The 27,532-nt window shown below is 44.1% G+C and overlaps 1 protein-coding gene across 1 annotated transcript in view; it reads right to left on the bottom strand.

Annotated features, from left to right (window-relative positions):
- Positions 1-27,532, bottom strand: part of POLA1 (DNA polymerase alpha 1, catalytic subunit) — a 413,999-nt gene that overhangs the window by 59,087 nt on the left and 327,380 nt on the right. The window contains exon 36 of the mRNA XM_056861806.1: positions 26,869-26,962. Within this exon, the coding sequence (XP_056717784.1) occupies positions 26,869-26,962 (94 nt within the window). The remainder of the gene's footprint in view (positions 1-26,868; positions 26,963-27,532) is intronic.

The raw sequence follows: 27,532 nt of genomic DNA, 5'->3' as shown, positions 1-27,532 counted from the left end.
TACGAAACTTCCTGGTCTTAATAAAAACATTGAGCTCCTGGAGATCCAGTATAGGGCGCTTCCCCCCTTTTTTATCCACAAGAAAAAAGCGGGAATAAAACCCGCAATTCTGTTCAGAAGGTGGAACCTCTGAAATAGCCCCTTTAGAGAGGAGACTATCAATCTCTCCTAAAAGTAAGTCAGGGGCCGAAGTAGGAGAGCGGCCCATGCGCCTATAAGGAGGTAACATATCAAACTCTATGAAATAACCAACATTTATTATCTTCAGAACCCAAACATCACTGGTAATTGCAAACCAAGAATGGTAAAAGGCAGACAGGCGATCAAGAAAACAAACAGAAACTTCTAGTCATGCCTGCTTAGGCTTATTGAAACGGCCCGAAGACCCCCTAGGGCCTTTACGGGCTCTAGGTTTGTTCAGGAACTTCCTTTCATGCTGGACGCATGGAAAGGAAGAGCGGAATGAGGGTTGCTGAAAAGACCCCTGGAAACAGTATGGGCGGGAGGGCTGGTTGGCCTTTCGACCAAAACGGCGACGCTTAAAGTCGGGTGCTTGAGGTGTAATCCCTAGAGACTTCGCGTTTGTCTTATTTTTCTTTAAGCGGTCTAGGAACGTGTCTGTTTGGTCGCTGAATAAGGATGTTCCTTCAAAATTAAGATCCTCAATACGTGACCTAGTGTCATATGGAAGGGCAGACTGGCGGAGCCAAGCATGCCTGCGGATGACTATAGCGGAAGCAATGGCCTTACTAAACAAATCCGCTACGTGGCGTGCCGCCGTGAGCTGTTGTCGTGCTAGGGACATGCCCTCACTCTGTACAGCCATTGCTGAAGGGCGTTGGTCATCGGAAAGGACAGAGATTTGCGGAGAGACACGATCCCATAGGGAATACTGATATCTCGCCATAACGGCAAGGAAGTTGGAGATTTGGAGGCCTACCACACTGGATGTATATATTTTTCTAGCGAGAGCATCGAGCTTACGGCCTTCTCTATCTTGTGGAGAAGAATGTGCTCCCGATCTATATTTACCAGGCAGTGCCTCTACAAGTACTGAGTTGGGAGGGGGATGTTGGTATAAGAACTTTCCACTTTCCTTACGAATCTTATACAGGTTCTCCACCCTTTTGGAGGAGGAGGGAACTGAGGCAGGCTTAGCCCAGTTGGTATGCACCACTTTGAGAATGCTCTTTATCATAGGGAGGGCTGCAGTCCCCACATCAGGGCAATGGAGGATATCCATAATATCATCAATCGGACCGGGATCCTCCGGTTTGAAATCAATTTTGAGAGCCTTCGCCATGCGGATCAATTGTTCCGCATACAAGCAAACATCTCCCGCAGGAGAAATGGGCTTAGAGTCCCCGACAGTGTCCTCAGGTGAGGGAACCGAAGCGCGGGATTCGTCATCTGAGCCAGGAGAGAAGGAGGTATCATACTCCGAGTGAGCAGTGTCCCTTGAGATAGAAAGAGACCTGGATATATAAGGTTCACGATGCGATGCTTGCCTTGGACGGACCGAAGCCTTGGAAGTGTCATCAGGATGGCAAGATAGTGTGCGTCGATGCCGACGGGAATCTATGGAAGGCGAGCGTGTACGGGAATGACGGTGGACGACGGTTGATCGGGGATCCCGAGCACACCGATGGTGTAGGATAGAGGTGTTGAGACGTATCTCGGCGCCAACAAGAGGGAGACCGGCTCCTAGAGGAGTAACAGTGCCGACGTGTAACTGGACTGCGCGAGCGAAGTGAACAGCTATGTCCGGTAGATGACTGTTTGGGTGGAGATCATGTATGGCGTGCAGGCCGACTGTGCTGGGAAACAGATCGGCGGCGACAGGATGTGGATTGGCTCCGACGGTTGGGGCTTCCCGGTAGAAGGACCGGGTTCAGCAGACTGACCTCTTGGACGAAGAGACTCCTTGTAGAGGTGAGAGAGAAGGCGAGTCGAGCGAACCCTCAGGGCCTTCGTGGTAAGTTTGGAGCAACTCTTACAAGTTGCTGCGATGTGGCCTTCTCCCAGACAAAGGAGGCAGTCTTTGTGAGGATCAGTCTTCGCCATTTTGGCACCACAAGAAGTACATTTTTTGAAAAGGGGAGCCTTGTTAGACTGCATAGCTAGAGAAGAAGCTAACATGTTCTCTCTCTGTGGCGGCAGAAAGAGAACTGGAGGGAAGAGTGTTCCCTTCCCCTTGGGTCATATGACCAATGGGCAGTAAGGCGGCATGCCCCGAGGGGAGGGGGAGCACTCTCTTTTCAGGTTTTGCTAGAAGCTAACAAATCTTATCCGTGGCTGGCCTGCGCCGTCCCAATGTGGGACTGCATAGAAACCACGCAGATGAATGAGAGTGCTCCCCCTCCCCTTGGGGCATGTAGCCTTTCCACCCAAATGGTCACCATGGAACCAACCAACCACATGTATTGCGGAGAGGTCCCACAGCGGGGAAGGAGGGAGGGATGTGTGCCTGCATAGAAGATCCACCAGATGAACAACAGTTACAGTAAATGAAACTCTGTTTTTCATCTGCGTGGCTTCGATGCAGTCCCACATTGGGAGAGTAGCAAGCTCGCTTACCAGGATGGTGGGTGTGGGACAGTCACTGAAACAATGACTGCTAGACGGCATGTCCCACTGCTGCCTCTCTGGATGAATCAACATCGACTGCATAGTGCTTCATGAAAGTAGAAGGGGTCGACCACGGTGTCACTCGACAGATGTCTCGGAGGTCAATTTTAGACAAAAAGCCAACAAAGGCAGCGTAAGCTCTTGTGGAGTGTGCCGTGATCATGTCGGGGCAGTCCATGCGTGCTCTCTCATAAGCCAGGGTAATGGCTGTGGTAATCCACCTTGACAGGGTCTGCGGGGATGCCCTATGACCCTTATGGTGTCCACCAAAACAATGAAAAGGTTATCATCTAAAGCCTGTGGTCCTTTGTATGTAAAAAAGGAGGGCTCTACGGACATCTAGGGAATGTAGTGCCCTTTCCACATCAGAAGATGGGTTAGGGAAAAACACGGGTAGCACGATATCTTGGGAAAGGTGGAAAGAGGAAACCACCTTGGGCAAAAAAGAAAGCTTTGGTTTCAAAACCACCCGGTCCGCATGGAACTTAGTGAATGGATGGGAATGGCAGAGGGCAGCGAGGTCGCTGACCCTCCTGGCCGAGGTGATAGCGACCAGAAAGGCCGCCTTATACAACGGTAAGGATAATTCACATGTCACCAGAGGCTCAAAGGGGTGTTTCATGAGTTGGGACAACACCAGGGATAAGCTCCACTGTGAAACAGGTGGAGACACTGGGGGGTACAGGTTAATGAGCCCCTGTAGAAACGTCTTGGAGTGTGGATGAGAAAAAACAGAAAAGAAGTCCAGCTCAACGTGAAAGGCTGAAATGGCGGCTAAATGAACTTTAATAGGGGAGTTGGACAAACCAGAGTCCTTAAGACATAACAGGTAATCAAAAACTGATGAAAGGGGACAAGTAACTGGGGACAACACTTTGTCAGCAGCCCACAAGGAAAACTTTCCCCACTTAGCATCATATGATCGTCGGGTAGACGCTTTAAGGGAGTGCAGGAGCACCTGGGCCACTCTGTCTGACCAGGAATTCACATGACAATTCTCCAAGCTGCCAGGTTGACCTCGGGAGACCTGGGAGGGGATATCTCAGAGAGGAACCTGTATTGCCCCTGGGCCATGGACATTAGTGTTGCGAACCAGGAGCTCCTGGGCCAGCATGGTGTTATCAGTATGCAACTCGTCCTGTCCGTCCTGATCTTGGCCAGAACGCTGTTCAGTAAGGGGAATGGGGGGAACATGTAAAAAAGGTAGCCTAACCACTTCAGTTGAAATGCATCCCCGATGGAGCCTGGGCTCGCTCCTGCCCGGGAGCAGAACTGCGGACAGACCGCATTGTGTCGGGTCGCAAATAGATCTATTTGAGGTGTGCTTCATAAGCGGAAGAGATGGTGAAGGTAATCTGTGTTGACAGCAAGCTCGTGGGTGTCGTTTGTGGACATCGGCTTAGCATGTCTGCGAGCGTATTGCTTGTGCCTGCGATGTGAATGGCAGTGACAGTGGTGCCGTGTAAAATGGCCTAGTCCCAGACTGAGATGGCCTCTCTGCAAAGCAAAATGGACCCTGTGCTACCCTGTTTGTTGATGTAGTGTTGAGCGGTGGAGCTGTTTGTTGCGACCTGAACATGCCTACCCTAGAGGATTCCCGCAAAGGAACAGAGAGCAAGCCTAAAGGAACAGAGACCAAGCCTAATTAACCAGGAGGTTAATGTGCAAGGCAGATTCCTGGATCAACCACAAACCAGGGGCTCTAAGTGCCATACAATGAGCCCCCCAACCTGAAAGGGAGGCATCAGTGAACAAGTGGACCTGCAGGCTGGGAGACTGAAAGGAAACACCCGCTGAAAGGTTAGTCTCGGAGGACCACTATCCCAGAGAAGCAATACTGGGTATAGATAGGTGCTTATATTGCGGGTCAATGTTAAGGCGGAATGCTCTGAGGAACCACATTTGTAGTGGACGCATCCGCAACCTCGCAAAGGTCACGACAGCCGTGGTGGAGGCCATAAGGCCCAATAGTTTTTGAATTGCATGGGCCATTTGGAACCGTTTTCTGGAAAACTGGGTAACCAGCTTCTGCATGGAGCGAATCCTCTGGACAGGAAGATAAGCTCTTGCAGTGACTGAATCTAGGCGTGCCCCAATAAAATCAATGGATTTGAAGGGAACTAAACGGGACTTCTTGAAATTGACCACAAGACCCAGGTCCGCTAAGACGGAGAGTACAACTTGCACCTGACTAGCGAGGGACTGTTCGGAGACCCCGACTAGTAGCCAGTCATCTAAGTATGGAAAGATGACACACCCCTTGAGGGCTAGGTGTGCAACCACCGTGGACAAGCATTTAGTGAAGGTGCGGGGTGCTGTAGAAAGGCCAAAGGGTAGGACGGTGTACTCATAGTGCTTTCCGTTACATAAAAAACAGAGATAACGTCTGCATTCGTTATGGATGGTGATATGGAAGTATGCGTCATGAAAATCCAAAACGATGAACCACATATGCTGCTCTAGAAGGGGCAGGACCTCTGGAAGAAACATCATGCAAAACTTCCGTACTTTAACAAAATCGTTAACTCCTCTCAGGTCCAGGATGGGGCATTTCCCCCCTTTTTGTTGACTAGGAAGAAACGGGAGTAATACCCGCGACCTCGATCAGCAGAAGGAACCTCTTGAACAGCCCCTTTTGCCAAGAGTTCTTGGACCTCCTGTAAGAGTTGGGCGGGAGCCTGCGAGACCGTGTGAGCAGGAAGGCGGTAGGGAGGCAGGGTTTCAAACTCAATAAAGTAACCATGCTTTATTATTTTAAGAACCCAGGAATATTCAGCAGTGGATCACCAAACATCAGAGTATTCAGACAACCGGTCTGTGAAACAAAGAGACTATCTAGTCATGCCTGCTTAGGCTTAGGAGGGCGATTGGGGGACAGTCTGGGCCCCTTACGGGGTCTGGGTCTACCCACAAATTTCTGATCCTGCTAATTACTCTGGAAGGAAGGAGGGAATTGAGACTGTTGCTGGAAGGCACCCTGATACCTGTAGGGGCAGGATGCTTGGTTCTGCTTACCAAAGTAACGAGGCTTATAAGCCAGGGCAGTAGGAGCAATACCCAGGGACTTAGCATTAGTTTTATTCTTTTTGAGTCGATCTAGAAATGCATCGGTTTGATTGCTGAAGAGCGAGGTGCCCTCGAAGGGCAACTCCTCGATGCGCGATCGGGTGTCGTATGGGAGAGCTGACTGCCTAAGCCATGCATGCCTCCTGAGGAATATGGAAGAGGCCATGGCCTTACTTGAGGCGTTGGCGACATGACGTGCAGCAGTTAGTTGCTGCCTGGCCAACGTCATGCCTTCCCCTTGCACCGCTTTGACCAAGGGTCAGTGGTCCTCAGGCAGGATGCTGATCTGTGGGCTGACTCTATCCCACAGGGCATATTGGTACCTGGCCATGACAGCCATAAAGTTGGAAATCCGAAGGCCCACAGCGCTAGACGTGTAGACGTTCCTAGCTAAGGAATCATGCTTTCGCCCCTCCCTATCTTGGGGTGACGAGTGCAAGCCTGATCTATATTTGCCCGGCAGGGCTTTGATCACCATGAAATTGGGGGGAGGGTGCTGGTAAAGGAATTCACCGCCCTCACGACAGATTTTATAAAGGTTCTCGACCCTTTTAGAGGACGAGGGGACCGATGCTGGCTTGGTCCAGTTGGAATTGAACACCTCCATAATACTTTTGATCATGGAGAGGGCCACTGGGCCTGACTCAGGGGAATGGAGAATATCCATAATGGAGTCGACTGGCCCTGCATCATCAGAGCGGAAATCAATATTTAAGACTTAGCCATACGTATCAGTTGCTCTGCGTACAGCTTTACATCCCCCAGACGGGAAACGGCATTAGTATCCCCCACAACGTCCCCTGGGGAGCGTTGTGATGTATGGGATTCAGAGTCAGAGTCCTGTGTTGCAACAGCTTCTGACTCGGAGTGGACCATGTCGACCATTAAGGATGAGCCGGGAAGGGGAACCTCGCAATGGGGTTCTTGCCTCGGCAGCGGACGGTCCCGGGAATCCTCTTGGCACCAAGAATCGGTGCGAGGGTATTGACGTGAATGACGGTGACGAGAGTCATCACTGTGTCAGAGGCAGCAGGGCGACCGGCTCCGATGGGTATGGTACAGTGCCAAGAACGAACGATGGCGGTCCCCTCTGTGACGCCTGGAACACACGGAACCGGTGGACGTGGAACGTGAAAAACTGCATCGGTGCTGAGACTCTCTTCGGCGCAGAACACAACGGTGCCGAGAGGCTGATCGGCTCCGTGATGTGGAGCGACCATGTTTTGACGGACGACGGGATCTAGTTCGACGATGAGAACTTGATCGATGACGATGATCGGAAGACGGACGACAGGATGTATTTTGACGACGGGAACTCGATCAACGACGATGATCGGACAGATGACGAGAACGGTCGGACAAGCGAGAGGACCTCGATCGGCGCCGAGAATGGGAACAGCGCCGTGAGTATGCTCATCCCCGGGAGTGTGAAGGACTCTGGGCAACATGCTTGGAACCGGAACGAGGCCTCGACGTCGAGCGAAGGGTCGATGCCGAGGGGCTGCGGGATTCCGGACCGTCATAGTTAGACCCATGGTCAACATGGAGATCAGGCTCAGCGCCGACATCCCCGGTGGCAGGCTTGGGAGGATTTGGCATGACGACGCCGACCTCAACCCTCGGGTCCGGCAGAGGCACATCCTTATATAGTTGCGTAAGGAACTGTGTGCGGAATTGCTGATCATCCTGGGATTCACCCTGAACTATAGTAGAGGGATTGACCAGGGAATCGCGAGGAGGCGAGTCCTCAAGAACAATCGGTGGAGTCGGCTGATGCAGGAACACATCGACGACCACCGCCGAAAGGCGTCGAGGAGATGACGATGCCGGTCAGTTCCAAGGAGATTTCGAAGAAGACCGACGCTGAGGCGTTCGGCACCGAGGAGAGTTCGATGTCGAACGGCGCCGAGGCGACTTTGAAGGAGACTGGTGACGACGTTCCGAAGTGACCAGGGCAAGGAACTTGGCGGGTTGAATGATAGACTTGGTCATCGGGGGTGACCGAAGGGAGGTTTTGCCACACTTAGACATATTTCCAGCGTCCAGCCAAGTATCCCGACGAGAAGTATCCCGACGGGCTCCGTGGAAGTCAATCCTTCACGACCAGCAGGCCGTTTAGAAGTGCCTTCTCCGATGTCCGGACGAAGGGACTCCATATATAGGTGAGATTTCAAACGATCCGTACGAGCCTTCAGTGCCCTGAGAGGCACTTACAAGTGGAAGGAATGTGCCCTTCCCCCAGGCAAAGGAGGCAATCCTTGTGGCAGTCAGACTTTGACATTTTAGTGCCTCAAGAATGGCATTGTTTGAAGAGTGGAGCCTTCTTAGACTCCATTGTAGGTAGAGAAGCTACAGACACGTTCTCTCTCTGTGGCGGCAGAAAAAGAACTGGAGGGGAGAGTGCTCCCTCCCCCTGAGTCATGTGACTGTTTGGGTGGGAAGGCTACATGCCCCGAGGGGAGGGGGAGCACTCTCATTCTCGATTTTGCCAGAAGCTGACAAATCTTATCCGTGGCTGGCGTGCGCCTGCGCAATCCCAATGTGGGACTGCATAGAAGCCACGCAGATGAACAACAGTTACAGGTAAGCAACACTGGTTTCATCTTCGTGGCCTCCACAGTCCCACATGGGAGATTAGCACACTCACAGTGGAGGTGGGTGTGGAAGCTGGTCACTGTAGAATGGAATTCAGCATCACTTTCCCCATAGCAGCATCTGCTCCAGAATCGACATCCAACAGGTAGTGCCGGACAAATGTTGAAGGTGTGGACCACGTTGCAGCCTGGCAAATATCCTGCAGATCCACATGGGAGGCAAAGGCAGCTGAAGAGGCATGCACCCTAGTCGAATGCGCATGGATTGGAAGCAGGCACGACTTTCCCACTTCTGAGTAGGCCCTTTTAATGGCTGAAAACACCCACTGGGACAATGTCTAGTTGGAGATACTCTTACCCTTGATGGGCCCCGCAAAACACACAAATAAAGATGTATCCTGTCTAAACTGGCATGTGCGATCTAAATAAAACAATAGGGCCCTCCTGACATCCAGCATGAGCAGGGACCTATCTACTTGAGATTGCGGGTCAGGATAAAACACAGGCGAAACAATATCCTGGGACAAATGGAAACTGGAAACAATCTTAGGCAAGTGATCCAAACTGGGCCTCAGAACCACTTTGTCCCTATGAAATTTAGTAAAGGGGATGTCATGGTGCATCACCCTCAAATCCCTGATCCTATGGGCAGATGTAATGGTCATGAGGAAGGCCGTCTTGTAAGATAGAAGGTCAAGATGGCAGGAAGCCATCGACTCGAAGGGCTTCCGCATCAATTGGGCCAGAACCAAAGATAGACTCCATTAAGCCACAGGGGGCTTAACTGGGGGATACATAATGTTTAAACTGCCTCGGAGGGTGGTGGAGTCCCCATCTTTGGAGGTCTTTAAGCAGAGGCAGGATGGCCATCTGTCGGGAGTGCTTTGATTGTGAGATCCTGCATGGTGGGGGGAGGGTTGGGGTCACTGGGGATGTGGGGGGGGAGGTAGTTAGTTTCCTGCATTGGGCAGGGGGTTGGACTAGATGACCCTGGTGGTTCCTTCTAACTCTATGATTCTATAAACCCTTTCAATAAAGGAAGCCACAGCCTTCAATTTGCAAGATCTGAGCAAGGCTGTCAAAGATAGGACATTTTGGAGGACTTTCATTCATAGGGTCGCCATGAGTCGGAAGCGACTTGACGGCACTTAACACACACACACATAAACCCTTAAGGAATCTTTTGCATTGCAGTTATGAGAATAAAGAACCCAAGTCAATGCCCACATGGAACGCTGAAATGGCCGCCAGGTGGAGCTTAATGGAAGTATTAGAAAGGCCCTCATCCTTAAGGGACAAGAGATAATAAAAAACCCTGGCCAGAGAACAGGTGTCAGGGGTAAGCCCATTAGCACTAGTCCATCGAGAAAAATGAGTCCACTTGGCATTGTATGACCGCCTAGTAGAGGGTTTCCTAGAAGACAACAGGACCTCTGCTACCCTATCAGACCATTGGTCAACTGTAGGATGAGCCAGGCAGTCAAGTGGAGGGAGGGCACATATTGACAAATGCTGCCCATCAACAGAAGGTCCTCCTGCAGTGGGAAATGTAGGAACTGACCCTTCACTAATTTCCATAGAAGGGGAAACCACAGGTGCTTGGGCCAATATGGGGCGATCAGAATAGTGCATGCCCGATCCTGGTGTATCTTTGCTACCGACCTTCCCAGAAGGGGAAATGGGGGAAAAGCGTACATGAGTCCATTCGCCCAATGGATCTGGAATGCGTCCCCTATGGACGCATGGTCCCCCCGCTGCCCTGAAACAGAAGGTGGGGCATTTGCTGTTGAGGGATGGGAGTGCCCCATTGGGCAAAGACAGGGGAAGATACTCATCCTGTATGGACCATTCATGGTGTCGGGCGACATCCCAACTGAGGGCATCCCCATCTACATTGGAAATTCCTGCAATGTGCATTCCATATTTGCATGGCCTCTTGGCAAAGGACCATGGAGCCAGTGCCTCCCTGCTTGCACAGGTAATGCTTTGTGGCCATGTTGTCAATGGCTACCATGATGCTGGAGCTGGTGAGAAGTTCTGAAAAGATGCAAGAGCGTATCTCACTGCTCTGAGCTCCAATACATTGATATGCAGTTTACCGATAAGTCTTGACAGTGTGCCCCCCAACCCTCAAGGAAGGCATCAGTAAATATGTTGAAAATAATGCAAGGAAACCCCACCTTGGGTGCCCTTTAGAAGATAGGTGGAATCTAGCCACCACTGTAGAGACCTAGTGATTCTCTGAGGGATAGACAACATTCGCCACTGTGGGTCCACATTGATCCTAAAGCTGCGAATAAACCAATTTTGTAAGGTTCTCATGCAGAGTCTGGCAAACTTTTGAACTTTTACCTCAGGTTGATACCTACAGGCAAAGCTAGACAAGCCATGGCATTGACACTAGATTGGAGCAAGAAAGCCTTGCCCACCTTAGAATCCAAGATAGAACCTATGAACTCAATAGATTGAGTGGGCAGGTTTGACCCATAAATTATCCTTAAAGCCTGGGAACTCTCCTGGACCTGAATCCAAGGAGAAAAGAACCCCAATAATGGGATCGTGTCTGAGGCGTTGACCTCGAGCCTGAGTGCCTTAGCCAGGTGGTTTAACATCTCCGAATAGGCTTTTGTGTCCTCCGTGGGGGAAACTGGAGAAGGGTCTCCACCACGTCATCGGGCGATGGGATCAAAGCACGTCCGGATTCAGAGTACCTTTCCTCCAACTCTGACAGGGAGTCAAGGATTGGATCCGAACGAGACTGCAGCATGGTAGGGACCATTGCTTTGTGTCGATGAGGTTGGGCATAGCCAAAGTCTCCTTGAGCCCAAGCTTGCATCTCGTATTGGCAGAAGCCCCACGGAGGATGCAGGCCTCAGTGAGCTTGAAAGGGCAAAGGACTTCGGCCCCGAGCGATCGGAGTTGAGGAACCTCTAGGAGACAATGCCCCTTTTGAGGTCGATGGAGCTGCCGGCCCACCAACTGCAGACTTAGAGCTCAATTTCTTTGAATGTTTGGAATCCGAAGATGAAATTTTTCTTTTCTTTTTGGAGGATTCCTCGGGGAGTTCAGACCTCGATATCTTCGAGCTCGAGGAGAGGCCTTTGGTGGAAAGAGGTGGAGGCATGAGCATCAAAGATGGGGACTTGGATCTCTTGTTCCCTGAGTCCTGAACCCTGGGAAACTTCATGGTCCTCTCCCAAAGGACAGCCTTGAGCCTCAGATCCCGATCTTTCCGGTCATTAGGGGTGAAGAGGACACAGGCATGGCAAGAAGACAGAATGTGTCCCTCACCCAGGCAGATGAGGCAGTCCTCGTGCTCATCCGATGTCACCATCTTGGTCCCGCAGGACTTGCATTTTTTGAAAAGTACCATAATGGAACCAAGAGACAACTTGCAGAAAAGGATTTAGAAACAACGACGAAGAACAATCTGAAGAATAGCGAAGCAATCCAAAAGACGTCCTCTAACCAAGGCTGCAGAAAGAGAACTAAGGGAAGGATGCTCCCCACCCCTCCGTCACATGTCCAAAAGGGCGGAAAGGACCGTTTCTGGAGGGGAGGGGGAGCAATCCTTGTTGCTGGGCTAAAGTGAAGCTTTCTAAAAGTCTCCACAGCTGGCCTGTGCATGTGAGACTGCAAAGAGGTCATGAAGATGAATATATTTCTCCTCCCAACACATTTTTCCTGAGTTGCTGTAACGGGGGAAAGTAGTCCCTATAGGCATTCAAATAAAACAATTCAGATATCTAATATTTGTCACTATTTTTGTTACTCATTTAATCTCATAGTTATAGCCCACTCATAGCTACACAAACCTGTAACAGGCATATAAACAGCTCTGTATTTTAATTCCAAGTTCATAATATTTGACACTAATAGGATTATTTGTTTTTATCTAGTAAATAAAATAGCTCAATCTGTCACTCACTTCCTTTTATTCTTTATTTTCATGCCACATACATCTTTTGTAATATGAAAATATCTGTTTTAAGTGGAACTATTACAGTATGTACCACTTTCATGTCAAAATAATGGCATTATAAGATTAAGAATTAATTTTTTTAAGATAAGAAAACATTTTGGTATGCAGTTGGCAGTTATAATCCTGGCAGGATCAACTTCTTCACAGGTTAAAATAAGGTTTTAAAAAGTTAAAAATAACATGACCAGGCAACAATCATATCCACTAGTTTTCTGTTTTAAGAATCTTGGTATAAACTTAAAATCAGTCACCAATGACAGGTGGCAAGATGCTAAAACCTGATGATTCTATTTTCTACAATGGTTTTGGAGGCAAACATTCAAACTTTCCCCATAAGAAGGCAAATATATGAATACTAGTTAACATGTCTCTGTAATGGGATGTCCATATAAGGTACAATGAGAACTGTGAGCTGAAAAGCGAGGACGTTATTACAAGTCCAGCATAACACAAATATATATTTTCAATTCAGTTATTCAACAATAAAACCAACTAAATCTTGCATATTCTTAAAATGTTGAAGTTTCATAATTCTCATTTTAAACCAATGGAAAATAAGAAAGGGCAAAGTAAATCATCAGATTGACAGAATGTGAGGGGAAAATGGTGGCAACTTAATGAGCAACACCAAGTTGTTGGAAGAGGTGGACATACATGGCAGACTCATCTGTGTCTAGTTTAGTATCCTCATTGAACACCTGCATTAGAAATGTGATGCCCTAGTCCAGAATGAATGCTTGCTCTTTAATGTGTGTGTTTCTACTGGCATCTGTTCTTCTCAGCAAAATGCTCTCTTTACTCTCCAATCTATCTTGCCATAGCTTGCCTTGCCTTTCTGCCCCTCCCTCCAATTCCCCTATACTTGTCTGTCTCCTTCAGCTCTGTAGGCTGCTGCCTTGATCAGTCTGAGCCACTAGTGCCTGCCTTGTAGTTCAGGCCAGGGCTGGATCTTGGGGGGGGGGCAAGGAGAGGTGGCTGCCCGGCGTGGGCAGAAGGTGGGCACGGCAGCAGCACGGGTGCAACTGCCCACCCAGCTGCTGTACGCACCACCCTCAGGGAGCACGTGAGGGTAACGCCATCCTTCCTTGTCAGTCCACGCCTGCTGCTGCCGGGATAAGCAACTAGCAGCATGATGAGGAGGCAGGCCCAAGACGCCTTACAAAATGCAAAATAACAAAAACAAAACATTTAAATATATTAATTAAAACTCAGCATTAAAAGTCCAGTCTACCACTTATTCTTTGAGTGGTCATCAGTGCTTTCACACCGAGGGGCCTTGTACCTATGCCGTGTCTCAATTTGGAAGGAGTTCCTACTCAGCACCTTCCAAAATGTAAGAGTACATTGCAGCAAGCTATGCAACTTTTGCAGGCTGTGTGAATGAATAGGTGACCACACAACTGTTTCAGGTAAGCAACCTGTTTTCACTTCTTTGTGGTCTTTGTGCATCACCCTGATAGCAAGCTACCCTACCTGAAATTGGGTACAGGTGCTTCAGGAAACAGGGAGCTAAGGATTACTCTGCCAACTGATCTGACAAGATATATGTGAAGGTGCATCTTAGACTTGACTCGCAACCATCTGCTCTGCACAGCATCTTCCACACAAGTAGCTCCCCAACCCATCAAGGAAGCATCCGTGGTCAAAACTAGCTCATAACCTGTCACTCCAAATTTGATCCCATGTGACAAATTCTGAGGGCTCATTCACCAATCAAGAGTGGCCAAAATGGGACAAGGGATGGAAAATTTATTCCCTAGCACATGCACCCTGGGCCTATATTGGGACAGAAATCACAGTTGCAACGAGCACATGTGTAACCGTGGCCACAGGAGGACGGCAGTCATGGATGCCATAAGACCCAGCAGCCTTAACACATTAATGGCAGGTTGAAAGTGACTGTGTTTCAGAGCACGCATCATCTTCAGAATCTTCTGCTTCCTCTCATCCGGGAGAAAACCCATCCCTTCCTGAGAGTCTAACACAGCCCCAATGAATGGCATAGACATGGTGGGGGACCACCTAGATTTTTCCCAATTGACTACCAGTCCCAAACGATGGCAGATTGTAAGGATGAGCTGTAAATGGGAGCAGAGCACCTTCTGTGATGGTGTTACCAGAAACCAATAATTTAAAATTAACTCCCTGAAAGACTGCTTACATTGTATATATGGGATAGGTATGTGTGTGTGTGTTTGTATGTTTTTGAAAATTGTAAATAAGAAATATATTAAAAACAAAAACAAAGCTAATGCCAGTGGGTATTTCTTTGAATTCTAACTTATAACCTCTAGCCACGATGACTAAAACCCACTTGTCAGAAGTGATCTCTTTCCAAGCTGAAGCAAATTGGGACAACCGGTCCCCAAACCCCCCTTCTTGGGTGTGCTCGACTAGTCAGAACTGCTTCTGAGTGGCTTGTGATTAGCCTCTTGAAGGTTGCCCTGATTGCCCCTGCCTGGGCCTAGAGGAGTTACGTCTCCTCGAGTAACTCTGATGCTGTTGCTGGTAAGGCTGCCAAGGAGGCTACTGCTGACAAGGCATGAAGCTCGGCTCACGATTATATGGTGTCCATTGCCTGGCATGCAGCTGCTGCTTGAACTGGAGAGAGAAGGATTTAATCTCCAGAGGTTTGGCAGTCTGGTGGTTCTTCTTAATTTGGGCCAGGGCCTCATAGGTCTTCTCAGAAAACAGGATGCTACCCTCAAATGGAAGATCCTCCACTCTCTGGCGTGTGTCACAGGGAACAGCCATAGACTAGGTCCAAGCATGTCTTCTAAGCACCACGGGCATGGCCATATTACGAGCCACTGTATCCACGCAGTGCTTACTAACATTGATTTGTTGTTTGGACAGATGGATAGCTTCCGTCTGAAGAAGTCTCAGGAGTGGTATCTCATCCTCCGGGAAGTCCAGATAGGGAGTAATCTTTTCCCATAGGAACAGTTGGTACCAGACATAATAGCCTGGTAGTTCGAAATCCTCATGGTCAAGACCCCTGAAGAACAGCCTTTTCTTCCCAAAGCATCCAGCTTTTTACCCTCCTTGTCAGCTGGGTAAGCGTGTTGAGTTGAACGCCCTTTTGCTTGCATCTCTTCCATTATCAGGGAAGATGGGGGAGAGTGCATAGACAAACTTCAATTTTCCTTGCCATGGCAGGAGCAGAAACTGGCTTCTGCCATATCTAAAAAATAGAATCCTACAGGCCCTTCAGCACAGGGAACATAACCAGGCCCTGGGAGTCCACATACAACCTCCTAAGAATCTTGTCAGCCAGTTGGTGCGCGGTCATGGAGACTTCCACATCCAAGGCCTTAGCCATTCTAATCATCAGCTTCACATACATACGGAGATCCTCTGTAGGGGAGGCATTCATAGATCTATTGACTGCCTCATCAGGACTGGAACCGGAGACACTTTCGGAACCAGCATTGGACCCACTCAACAGTTCCCCAAAACCATCACCCTCCTCAAAAACTGGTGAAGGTGAACATTGAAAATACGTAACCTGACTCTCCCAGTGTGGATCTGGGAGGGTGAAGGAGTCCGGGACACCTTGGAGACACTCCTTCCAGTCTCCTGCACTCATCTGGTTCATAGGGGCCCACAACTGTTCGGTTCCACACACATCAGAACCATGCCAGCGATCTGAAGGTGCATCCCAGTTGGGTTCACAATCAGAAAAGACACATGAAGGAAATCTAGCCAGAGAGAAGGCTTCCTGGGTGGATGAAGTTCTGGGCATCAGTTCCACCATCCGATTCCGAGGACCTCTTAGTCCCGCTATCTTTCTTCAGGTCTGACCTTTGTCCTTCTTGTCTTTTGACTTGGGACATTTAGTCGGTGGCTCCGAAGAGCATGTTGGTGTCGGAGACACAGATCAGTTCCGGTGATGCTTCAGTTCCAAGCAATGAGTCGGTGTTGAACGGATCGACCCTGCTGAAGGATGTGGACTTGGCTGGGGCCAACGATGCAGCCAGGGCTTGCTGCCAAAGAGCCGCTCTTTAGCTTGGCAGCTCAATCATTTCTAGCTCTGTTGGTGAGCTTTTGGTATGCCCAACAAGTGGACACATTATGGCCCTCTCCCAGACAGAGCAGGCAAAGCTCATGCTCATCAGTCTTGGGCAGTTTAACTTTGAAGCTCGTGTAATTCTTAAATAATGCCATAGAGTAAGAAATCACATTGGAAAATCAAGTGGAAATATTTTACTCAGCTCTCTTTAACAAATATGGTTTCCAACAAACTGATGGCGGCAAAAGAAGAACTGAAGGAAGGGGGTGCAGTGTGCTAGTTACACATGGCCTGCGATCGTGTGCCTGCATGTTCTGCTGTGCGTCCCCAGTGGCTAAAAGCTTTAAAAATCTCTGATAGTTGGCCTGCACAAGAGCAGGCCCTATGTGGGACTGCACTGTAAGGCCGAAGATGAACTCCAAGGAAGTCCAGGATTGCTATGCAGAGGCAGGAAAAGGCAAGCCACCTCTGATTGTCTCTTGCCTTGAAAACCCCATGAGGAGGTGCCATAAATAGTTTGTGACTTGACAGCACTTTTTCATCACCATGAACATAACACTGGGTTTGTATATAAAAGATTCAACACAAGAGAATGCTAATCCCTTTACCCCCATCACATACTCCACTCAGAAGCATGTAAGCAGGTATCCACAACTGAGCTGAGATTTCGAAATCCAAACCCAATTAAAATCTATCTGACAACTCTACTTCTCAGTAATCTATTTAATTCCAGTTTCATATTATTTATATTTTAGTGGGTTGTCATTATAAATGTTTTAAAGCAACCAATTTTATCTTCTGAAAGATAACAGGAGCCTCAGTAGCATAAGTGTTGGGGGAGTGGAGAACCTTATTATACTTCCATAATCTAGTAAAGGCAGATGTTGATCTCTGTTAGTAACATTCTTAGTGATTTGGTGGTTTAAAGAGGAGGCCATGAATTAAATCAGGATGTGTTCAGGAAGAAAGGAAAATAGATCACCGATTGGTCTTTTAAATGATCTCCAGTTCATAAAATAAGATTTTAGAATTTTTTTTACTAGATAATTATACTTCCTGATTTTGTAATTAGTGGAACTACATGTAATTACATAATAATTATGATAGTAATTACATAATTAAGATGTATAATTATGTAGTAAAAAACATTATGGAAATAAAAACTATCAACTGTATAACCACAATACATCTATAAAAATTCTCACCCATTGCTTTAAGACTGTATTTTCCAACATTTTTTTAAAATCATTGATTGGTCTAATATATAAACTTCCTGATGGCAAAATAAAGAAAAAAACTTACAGATATTAAGATACTGAATTATCCTCTTAAGACTTAATTATACCAATTTATTAACAACCACATTAATACATTTTACTCAAAGTCACATTTAAAAGTAAACCAACTGAAAACCCATTGAAGCAAATGAGATAAAGCTTAGAAAAACTTTATAGCTTTAAGACTTCAAATTGTAATACGTCTTAAATATTAACATCGAGAATATATCAGAAAATATAATGCATGTCTGAAAAATATTAAAATAGGGCACTCTCTAATAAGCAATGTTCTACTGATGTATTTGTATTACGGAAAGTTTTTCCCTGAATGCTTTTTAAATACTTCACTTTGTTATTTTGAAAATATTTGTTGTTGTTTATAATTCCAGCTTCAAAATGTGTTTGCATTTGCCTGTTACACTTGGCTGTGAGTCCTTGAATAACTGCTTGTAACTTGAATCTGAGAGATCTAATGTGATCCAGAGTATATAGCACATCAGTTATTGGCAAACCAATGGGAAAAAATACAATAATCAATTATTCCTTTCTAGAATAATATGGCCGTGACCTGGATGGCCCTGGCTAGCCCTATCTTGTCATAACTTGGACGTTAAGTAGGGTCAGTCCTGGTTAGTGCTTGGATAGGAGACCACCAAGGAAGTTCAGGGTTACTACGCAGAGGCAACCAATGGCAAACCACCTCTGTTGGCTGCGACTTGACAGTATTTTCCAGCATCACCAGAGTAACAGGATATGAAAACATTCTCTCTGTCTCTTTTCTCCCTGTTCTTAGACCAAGGTCTTGAACAATAAAACCATAAAACTTAAATAAGACCCATCTCTAAAAACACCTCCCATCGACTCTTCTCTGCAGCCTCCAAAAAACGAGCAACAAAATAAGGACGCTGAGTGTCAGAGTCCTCTAAGAGGAACTGATCCTTTTGCTCTAAAGTTGCTCAAGAAAACATGGAACATTTTCATTTTCAATTATATGCTGAAGTGGCAGCTTTAGTATGGCTTAAAGACTGGATTGAACTTTCCAATGCACGACTACTTGATTTAGAGGGTTTCGATAATAGAAGTGGATGGCATGGTTACTTATGGTATGATAAAATCAAAATGCATACATCATTTCAGCAACATAGGGTCAAATCTTCTTTATTTAGAACTTGGAAGAAATATAAACATCTTCTCGAGCCAAAGACACCGATGTGGATATCATCACAAGAAATGTTAACTCTTAGACCACTTAGGCCTGCACAGTGGGAAGGTAATAAATGTTTATTGAAAGACTATGAGGAAGTAAAAGATCTTCTGATCTGGTTTCAATATCACCAGATTAACTCTGTCTTTATACAGGACCTGAAAACAGGGTTTTCTAAAAATAAATCACTTTTTCAAAAATCTTTACTGGATACAAATGACCATCTAATTTCCAAGATGTATAAACTACTTTTAGAAATTCATTGCGAACAAGATCAGATTAAACCTTCCACGATTATTTCGGCACAAACTTTAGGCCATGATATTCTATTGGATAAATTGGAAAGACTTTGGTCTCGAGATATGAAGCTTGTTCTTGCTCAATCTTTGAGAGAAAATATTTATAAAATGATATATAGGTGGTACTTAACACCTAAAAAGATGGCGACGATCTACAGTACAATGTCCCCAAAATGTTGGAAGTGTAATACGGAAATAGGCTCATTTCATCATATGTGGTGGACTTGCGATAAAGCAAAAGACTTTTGGGACATGATTTATAATGAAATAAGATTGATTATACAGAACAATATACCTAAAACACCAGAGATTATGTTGCTTAGTATGATACTGGACTCTATTTTGACGCAAAGATCATTTTTACTTTATGCCACCATGGCTGCAAGACTGACCTATGCAGCTAAATAGAAATCATCGGATATTCCAGTTAAAAAAGACTGGATACAAAAAATGCTGGAACTGGTGGAAATGGCGAAACTTACAGCACTGATAAACCAAAAAGATAATATGCAATTTGTGGGAGAGTGGGAGGCCTGGAGAAATTACTGTGAAAATGAATTGCAAATGGGCAAGTTTGAGGGTTATTCTTTGATCTAATCCGTTTTATACTACTTTTAGGGATGACGCTATATTAGTATATATAGTTACTACAATAACTGACTATGTGATAAATAGATAATTGGAATATATATATATATACATGAAAATATTTTATTTGATTTAGACATAAATATATATTTACATGGATACAACAATATAAGGATTAGAACTATATTCAAAAGCGTATACAAATTTATATTGAGACTGAAGGAGATGAAAGGGAAGTCTTATGCTTAGTTTAAATCTGTTTGTATTTTCAACAATAATTTACTATTATTATTTTTTATTCCAATGATCTTTAATATTGTTGATTTGTCTGTTTAAATATTTTGAAAAAAATAAAAAAAATATTATTTTTTAAAAAAAGAAAACATGGAACATTTGTTAAAACATGGTATAATCCATTTTAACCTAAGTTGGGGCATGTAAGGACAATGCAAAAGGATATGTACAAAGGAGTCCACTGACTGAAGAGGGCAGGGACACAGCCGGTTTGAAAATGGGATCCTTAGCATACGGCCCAGCAAAACCATTGGAAAAGGGCAATTAAATCTTGAATGCATAAAGATTCTACTTAACTTTGGACTAACCAGAGAATTCTAATAGGAAGAAAGATTACACTTAGATAACAAGCCCAGGGCAAGCGGAGAACATGTCCTCTGAACATCAAAATGAGTGTAATTCTTATATCTAGCATAGATCGATTTGACCACATGTTTTTTTTTACATTGATCTACAGAAAAAGAGTATAGGCCTTCCACCTTCAAATTTATAAGTGATAGCTTCTGTTCAAAATGCTGGAGCCAGGGAGCCTTATAAGAGTTCTTGAAAGTTAAGCTTACCAAGCTATCCTCCAGGGCCTCAAAAAATAGATGAAACAAAAAATTAAAGGTGCGTATCCAGGCACAAACATCTATTGAGCTAAGACAAAACTCATAATGAAGGGCTGATGATGAAATGCACCTGGGAGCCCTCCAACTGCTCGAAGGAATGAAGACTGCACTCTATTTATGGAATTGTTTACAGCAGAAATCCATATAGGGGCACTGTACAAAAGTAGTGAAATCACTATTGAGTCTAATAGCTGCTGGGATATAATGTGACCCATTAGAGAAAACCCCCCCCCCACAAAATTGCCTTCAGCGTAGGCATAGACCTCAGAGTGGCCAAATGTTTATGACATCTCCAGGACAAGGTGGAATGAAATAGGACACCCAAATACCTAAATGAGGAAACTTGGGAAATCTTCCGCCCACTAATTATCCATTTCTCTCTTTTGGTGGAAGAGCGAGGAACAAACCTGATAATTTTAGTTTTGGTAAAATTGATAGATAATTCCTCATGCAAACAATAAGTATGGAACCTTTTCAGAGCCCGTCGTCTGCATAAAGTAAAAGAGAGACTAAAGTATCCAGTAATTTAGGTGCATGGAAAGAACGGTCAATAAAAAGGCTGGCAAATTGGACAATTACAAATTAAATAGGCATGGTGCTAAAAGGCACCTAAATTAAATAGGCATGGTGCTAAAAGGAACGGAAAAAGGAGCAGTTAAATGACCCTCCCTATTACACTACACTTGGGCTGTAGAATCAGTATAAAGGTTTTTAATTAACCACAACAGTCTCCCATCAATTGTGGTGTACTTCAGTTTAGCCCATAGTTGGGTTTAGATATGGAGTTAAATGCATAGGAAAGCTCTATAAAAGCTGCATATAAATAGCCTTTCCCTGAATTGGCATACTTGGAGCTAACTTTTAAAGTGGCCAAATTTGGATGGCAAGCTATGAGAACTAGGCATGCACACGAGCAATTTTAGACTTATATTTATCTTGATTCCAATTATGTATTATATTTTAAAATCATGCTCTCAACGGCTTTTTATGAGTGACAAGTATTTATTGGGGTATATACTTGCTATCCTTTTTATGTATGTATATGCATATTTATGTATATCTTTTATTTACTTGGACCGTATTAAACTTATTACTTACTTACTTACTTACTTGCTAATCAAGTGAGATAACAGATTATAGTGATCAACTGTTCTATCCCTTAAGAAACCCCACCTGTTCTGGGCCAATAATCTTAGAATCATAGAGTTGGAAGGGGCCATACAGGCCATCTAGTCAGATGGAGAAGATTCAATCTAAATTTTTGAGAGCTGTTTTACAAGTCCCCTCCAGTGTCTCTAATGCTGCAGTCCGAATAGAGACTGGGGAGGTTACGATTGAAGCGAGGATATGGATAGCCGCAATTTCTTATTGGATTAAAATAACACTCTGTCCTAAAGGACTCGTTAATCTGATCCTGTACGACACCTTTACCTCTCCCTGGTTGAGGAGTCTGAAGAAAAAATTAGGCTTCTATGGTCTCTCTCAAGAACTACTTTTATCTATGGAGTACTTTCAGGCCAGGGTCTTGATAAGGCAAAGAATACGAGACGTAGAAAGACAGCATGATCTGAATAGACTTAAAAATGTCTGTTACAATCGAAATACCCTTACTAATGTGACCCCGATGCCATATCTTGTTCATCTGGAAAATCCTGATTATAGGAGGGCCTTCACCTTGTTACGCCGCAATGCTCTCCCCTCAGCTATAATGGAAGGTAGATACAAGAAGATCCCCTATGGTGAACGTCTATGCCCTTGTTCTGATGGGAGCATAGAGACCCTTGAACATGCCATTTATGACTGCAAAATTTATAATAAAATAAGATAAGACATTTCCCTTGTAATAGCTGACCACTCAGGGAGCACTAGAGCGACTCGCCTTTCTAACTTGCTCTCAGTCAAAGACTCTGAGCTAACTTTTAAAATGGCCAAATTTGGATGGCGAATCATGAAGGCTAGACGAGCATGGGTCGAACCCAACAAATGAGTTTTATCTGTGTTCTAGTTACGCTTATGATTTTAATAGTTCCCCTACGAATGTTTGATTATATATTTATTGATGTATTGATGTATATAGCTACTGTTTCTATTATGTAAAAGTTTTTTATTGTTGGTCTGGGACCGTATTAAACATTTCGAAAGGCCATCTAGTCCAACCTCCCGTTTAATGCAGTATCCACCTAGAGCATCCCTGAAAAGTGCTTGTCCAGCCCTTGCTTAAAGACTGCCAGTGAGGGGGAGCACACCACTTCCCTAGGTAGCTGATTCCACCATCGAACAACTTTTACTGTAAAAAGTTTTTTCCTAATATTCAGCCAGTACCTTTCCAACTGCAATTTAAACCCATTATTGCAAGTCCTATCCTCTTCTGCCAACACGAACAGCTCCTTGCCCTCCTCTAAGTGATAGCCCTTCAAATACTTAAATAGAGCAATCATGTCCTTCCTCAATCTCCTCCAGACTAAATATTCCCAGCTCCCTCAGCCTTTCCTCACAGGGCTTGGTCTCCAGGCCCCAATCATCCTTGTCGTTCTTCTCTGCACCTGCTCGATTCTGTCCATATCGTTTTTGAAGTGAGGCCTCCAGAACTGCACACAGTACTCCAGGTGCAGCATGATCAATACAGTGTACAGTGGAACTATGACATCTTGCAATTCGGATGTTATGCCTCTGTTGATGCACCCCCAAGATCGCATTAGCTTTTTTTTGTCACTGCATCACACTGGCTGCTCATATTTAACTTATGGTCACCCGTATCCCAAGATCTTGTTCACATACACTGCTGCCCATAAGTGTATCCCCTGTCCAGTATGCATGTTCCTCATATCTGTTATCCAGATGTAGAACTCGGCACTTATCCTTGTTGAATTGCATACTGTTCACATCTGCCCACTTTTCCAGTGTGTTCAGATCTCGTTGAATTCTATTGCTATCATCCAGTGTGTTTGCTGCGCCTACCGATTTGGTGTCATCTGCAAATTTAATGAGTAGTCCACACCCTCATCCACATCATTTATAAAAATATTGAAAAATATTGGAGTTGGCCATCCAAGGCTGAAGTTTATTCAAAAAAAATGCTGCATAGATCTTACCAACTATTGACAACAAATGAATAGGTTGAAAATTCTTAGGGTTATCCTTATCTCCAGCTTTACAAATTGGAATAATTATACTGGAACGCCATTCAAGAGGGATCACATCAGTAGAATACACTCAGGTAAAAAGGTTAGCCAAAAGAGGCACCCACCAGTCCATGTTATTAATAATAAATTATTCAAGAATGCCATCAGGGTCGGTATATGAAAGTATTCAGAATGTACCTAGTTGATATCTTCAAATCCACTTCAGCAATCAATTTCATGATCAACTTCCCACGGTACACCCAACTCAATCCATCTTTTCAAAACTCACAAATTCTTATATTGTCCTTTCTGCCCAAAGTATACTAGTACTGAGTGTCAAAGTATTACATCATCATGTACGGAAATGTCAATCTTTTTAAATGTTGCATTTCATTCTGAGGTTTCTTTCCAGACACAGCTGCAACTTTTTCTGGATAACCACCACCTGCTAACAGAGACATCTGATGATCTACCTATTAGTAACTCGGAGAAATACTACCATTATGAATGGTCATCTTGTCAAGCTTTCTAACAACTCATCCATAAAAATCACTTTGTAGTGATATTTGGCACACCAATTTATGAACACACAGAGGAAAAACAATGTTTAAATTACAGGATACAAACAAATATTCAAAGTTTGATTTTGTGTTTTGCATGTAGGTCATACAGCCTAACAGTTTTATTTTTCTAAATGCAATTTTACAGTTTATTCATCCAGAAACTAAATTGAGCATGTTTAGTATTTTTATGAAGGTTGGAGTGTAAAATGCTGCTGTAACTGTGTAAAAGTATTTACTGAGCATGCATTTAGTTTTTTATGAACCAGAGTATAAAAATGAAAAATATGAAGGTGTTTGAAATATACCATGTTGAAGATACAGACAATGCTTTTAATATCCAACCTTGTTTCAATCAACAGATATCTCAGTATAACTTAACCTCTAATTTTTACTTTAGACACTATTCTGATACCTTTAGGAATTTTCTATTTCAAAGTCGGAACGCTCTACAATTAAAGTATTCAGAAAAAATTCTTCAGCTAGGTTAGTAGCATTTTGTATGTGAAGGAGTACAAAAGAACAACTCAATAGAATATACAATATATACAGCTCATTATTTCTGGTATGGTCAACATTTTTTTTCCATGGTTCCCATTTAGGGTCCTAAATTACTCTTTGGAAAGAATATCTAGATCTGTTGGCAAGGAGGACCACTAACTGAAATGGAATCTGGTTCTCTCAGTCAGCAGACCTCTTACAACCCTTAACTGAGAGCAGGTCTGATATTCCTTGTGATGCTTCTTTGTAACATTGCATAGAACTTTACTGTGCAAATTTTGGAGGGATAGGGAATAGAATGACAGAGTCCTGTGTTACTTGAAAGATGAAATATTATTGTAGCGTAAGTCAACACCTATTTTATCAAATATATCCCCTCAATGGACAGAAGCACAACTATGTAAGCATTGAAACAGAACAAAGGTGTGTGTGTATTTGGGGGCAGTTATTACAAAGACAGGCTAGAATACCCAGCATTCCAAGAAGTGTTGGTAATTTAATTCCAGACCACAGATGAAAACCATATCCAGACAAAAGAGTGGATATGGACCATTCCACTTGCTGATAAATCTTTAAGGAGTGTTAACTATTTTTTCTATTACTTTGTCAAGGTAATTGGTGAAATGTTGTCAGTTTCTGCTTCTGGATCCCATACTTAAAACTTGGCTCTCATCCTCAGGCAAACATTACCACTAACACACAGCTCTTCTGACCCCAGGTCCTATGTTAATTTCCTCACCCTAGTTAGACTGACTTCACTGTAGTGACCTCACAGTAGTAAAGTAATGTTTAACGTCTGAAATTCTGACTTATCATTCTCCCTTAGCAACTATAAAGCCCTTAAACATTCCATACTATAGCAACTGCCTCCCTCCTCCAGTCCCTGGAAGTATAAAGGAGAGTTGCTTCTTGAGAGAAAGGAAGCAAGTTCCTGCCCAGGGAGAGACTGATGCCATCAAGGATGGAGCTGTCCCTCCCCTCCCTGTACATTAGTTGTTAATGTTGAATCTGTTAACTTGGATTTAAATATCTTTGTTGTTGTTGTTGCTTGTGTGTGTGTGTGTGTGTGTGTGGGGGGGGTAATACTGTAAGCTGCTGGGTCCGCAATTGAGAGGAGAAAAACAGGTTAAAAATACTTTAAATAAATAATACCATATAGAGTATTCTGAATATCTTCAAATCTTATAATTCCAGACATTCTGAATACTTCCAAATATTCTAATTTGAATATTCAAAATCCCACTGACTCTTATAGAAAGCATGCTGTAGTGCCAGTAAAATGAAAGCGAAACATATTCTTCAGATAGCCCCGAAGCAGGGGTGGTGGGGGCAGGGGCCTAAGTTTTTCCTGATTGGTATTGCCAAGGATTTGCCATGGGATGGGAGACTGGGGTGAGAGAAAAGCCTGTGACTAAAGTACTCCAAGTCCAATCCAACTTTCCTCATATTTAGTTATATTTATTCATTTATAAAAGTATTTATATGTCACACTTCTAATTAGGCAGTAACCTTTCATTGCTGTCCACTGTTGTCCACATGTGGATTGACCAAATTTGGAAGAGGGACAGAAATTCAACATATTTCATTGTATACCCAGATTAACTCCCTTTGTGTCTTCTGAAGGTACTGAAAATTTATTTTACTTTCTGTAAAAAATTTATTGGTACCATAATATACATTAATGTCGACATGTCTATGAAACATGATGTCTATGATGGACACATGTAAAATGATTAGGCAAACACTGTAGTAACTAAAGTCTCAAAAAACATCTTTCCATTCATATTGCATTGTACTGAGAGTCATTTTACTGTTGTTTAATTTAAGAAAGCCTTTCCAGAAAAGGAGTTACAGAAGCACCATCAGCAGCCTGACCTCTTAGAAATGAATTTAAAATATCCTTTCCTCAAACACAGTTCCTTCAATCGAGCAAAAGGTATACAATGGATTATTAGACACACAGCTCCATTCTTATACAGGGAATTCCTTAAATTCATGTAGTCAACTGACTTTGTGGATATGATGCTAGCAGAATGATGCATATTGGAGTAGCACAACATAGTAGGACTGCCTTTTATGATGCAAATTTTCACTTTAAACTCACAGGGTAATTACAGTGTTTTAACATACCTTTCTCTTGATCAGTAAGTTTTTCCATTGCATAGTCCACATCAAAAATGTACCGGTAAAAGCACAGCTGGGTGTATAGGGCCTTGTCAGAATACTGAAAAGTGAAAAGAACAAACGGAACACAGTTGAGAAAAAGCGCATAACAAAAAAGCATTTGCTGTGCTTCTTATTGGATTTTAAATTGTTAATTTTTAACTTTTATAAAATGTCTTAGGAACCAACTTTCATAGAATTATAGAGTTGGAAGGGACCACCAGGGTCATCTAGTCCAACTTTGTCTTTCAATGTAATATAAATACCTTTTTAAAAATGAAAAACAAAAAACAAAAAACAACCCAAACTGTAGTTAAGTTGTGTCTTGTGTGTTGTTCATATGGATATGTCCTTTGATTTAGTTCAAGATTATTAAGGTACAGAAACAATCATCAGCAGTTCAGTAAAATAAAAATGTCTCACACAAAAATCCCATATTTATTTTTAATCTTAAATCCAAACACAATTTAGAGTAAATCTATATAGTTCCTCTAATGTATTATCATGGGTTAGATCTAAACAACCATAAATGAAGCTCCATTTCCAGAATATATTTTTCCAACATCACTTTACTACTATAGCCACCAAATCTGCTTGAGACACAGGAGCCTCAGGAATAGCATGGGTTCTG

This window comes from Euleptes europaea, chromosome 16 (genome assembly GCF_029931775.1).
Source record: "Euleptes europaea isolate rEulEur1 chromosome 16, rEulEur1.hap1, whole genome shotgun sequence".
NCBI lineage: Eukaryota > Metazoa > Chordata > Lepidosauria > Squamata > Sphaerodactylidae > Euleptes > Euleptes europaea.
This window is presented reverse-complemented; position numbering and strand designations above follow the sequence as displayed.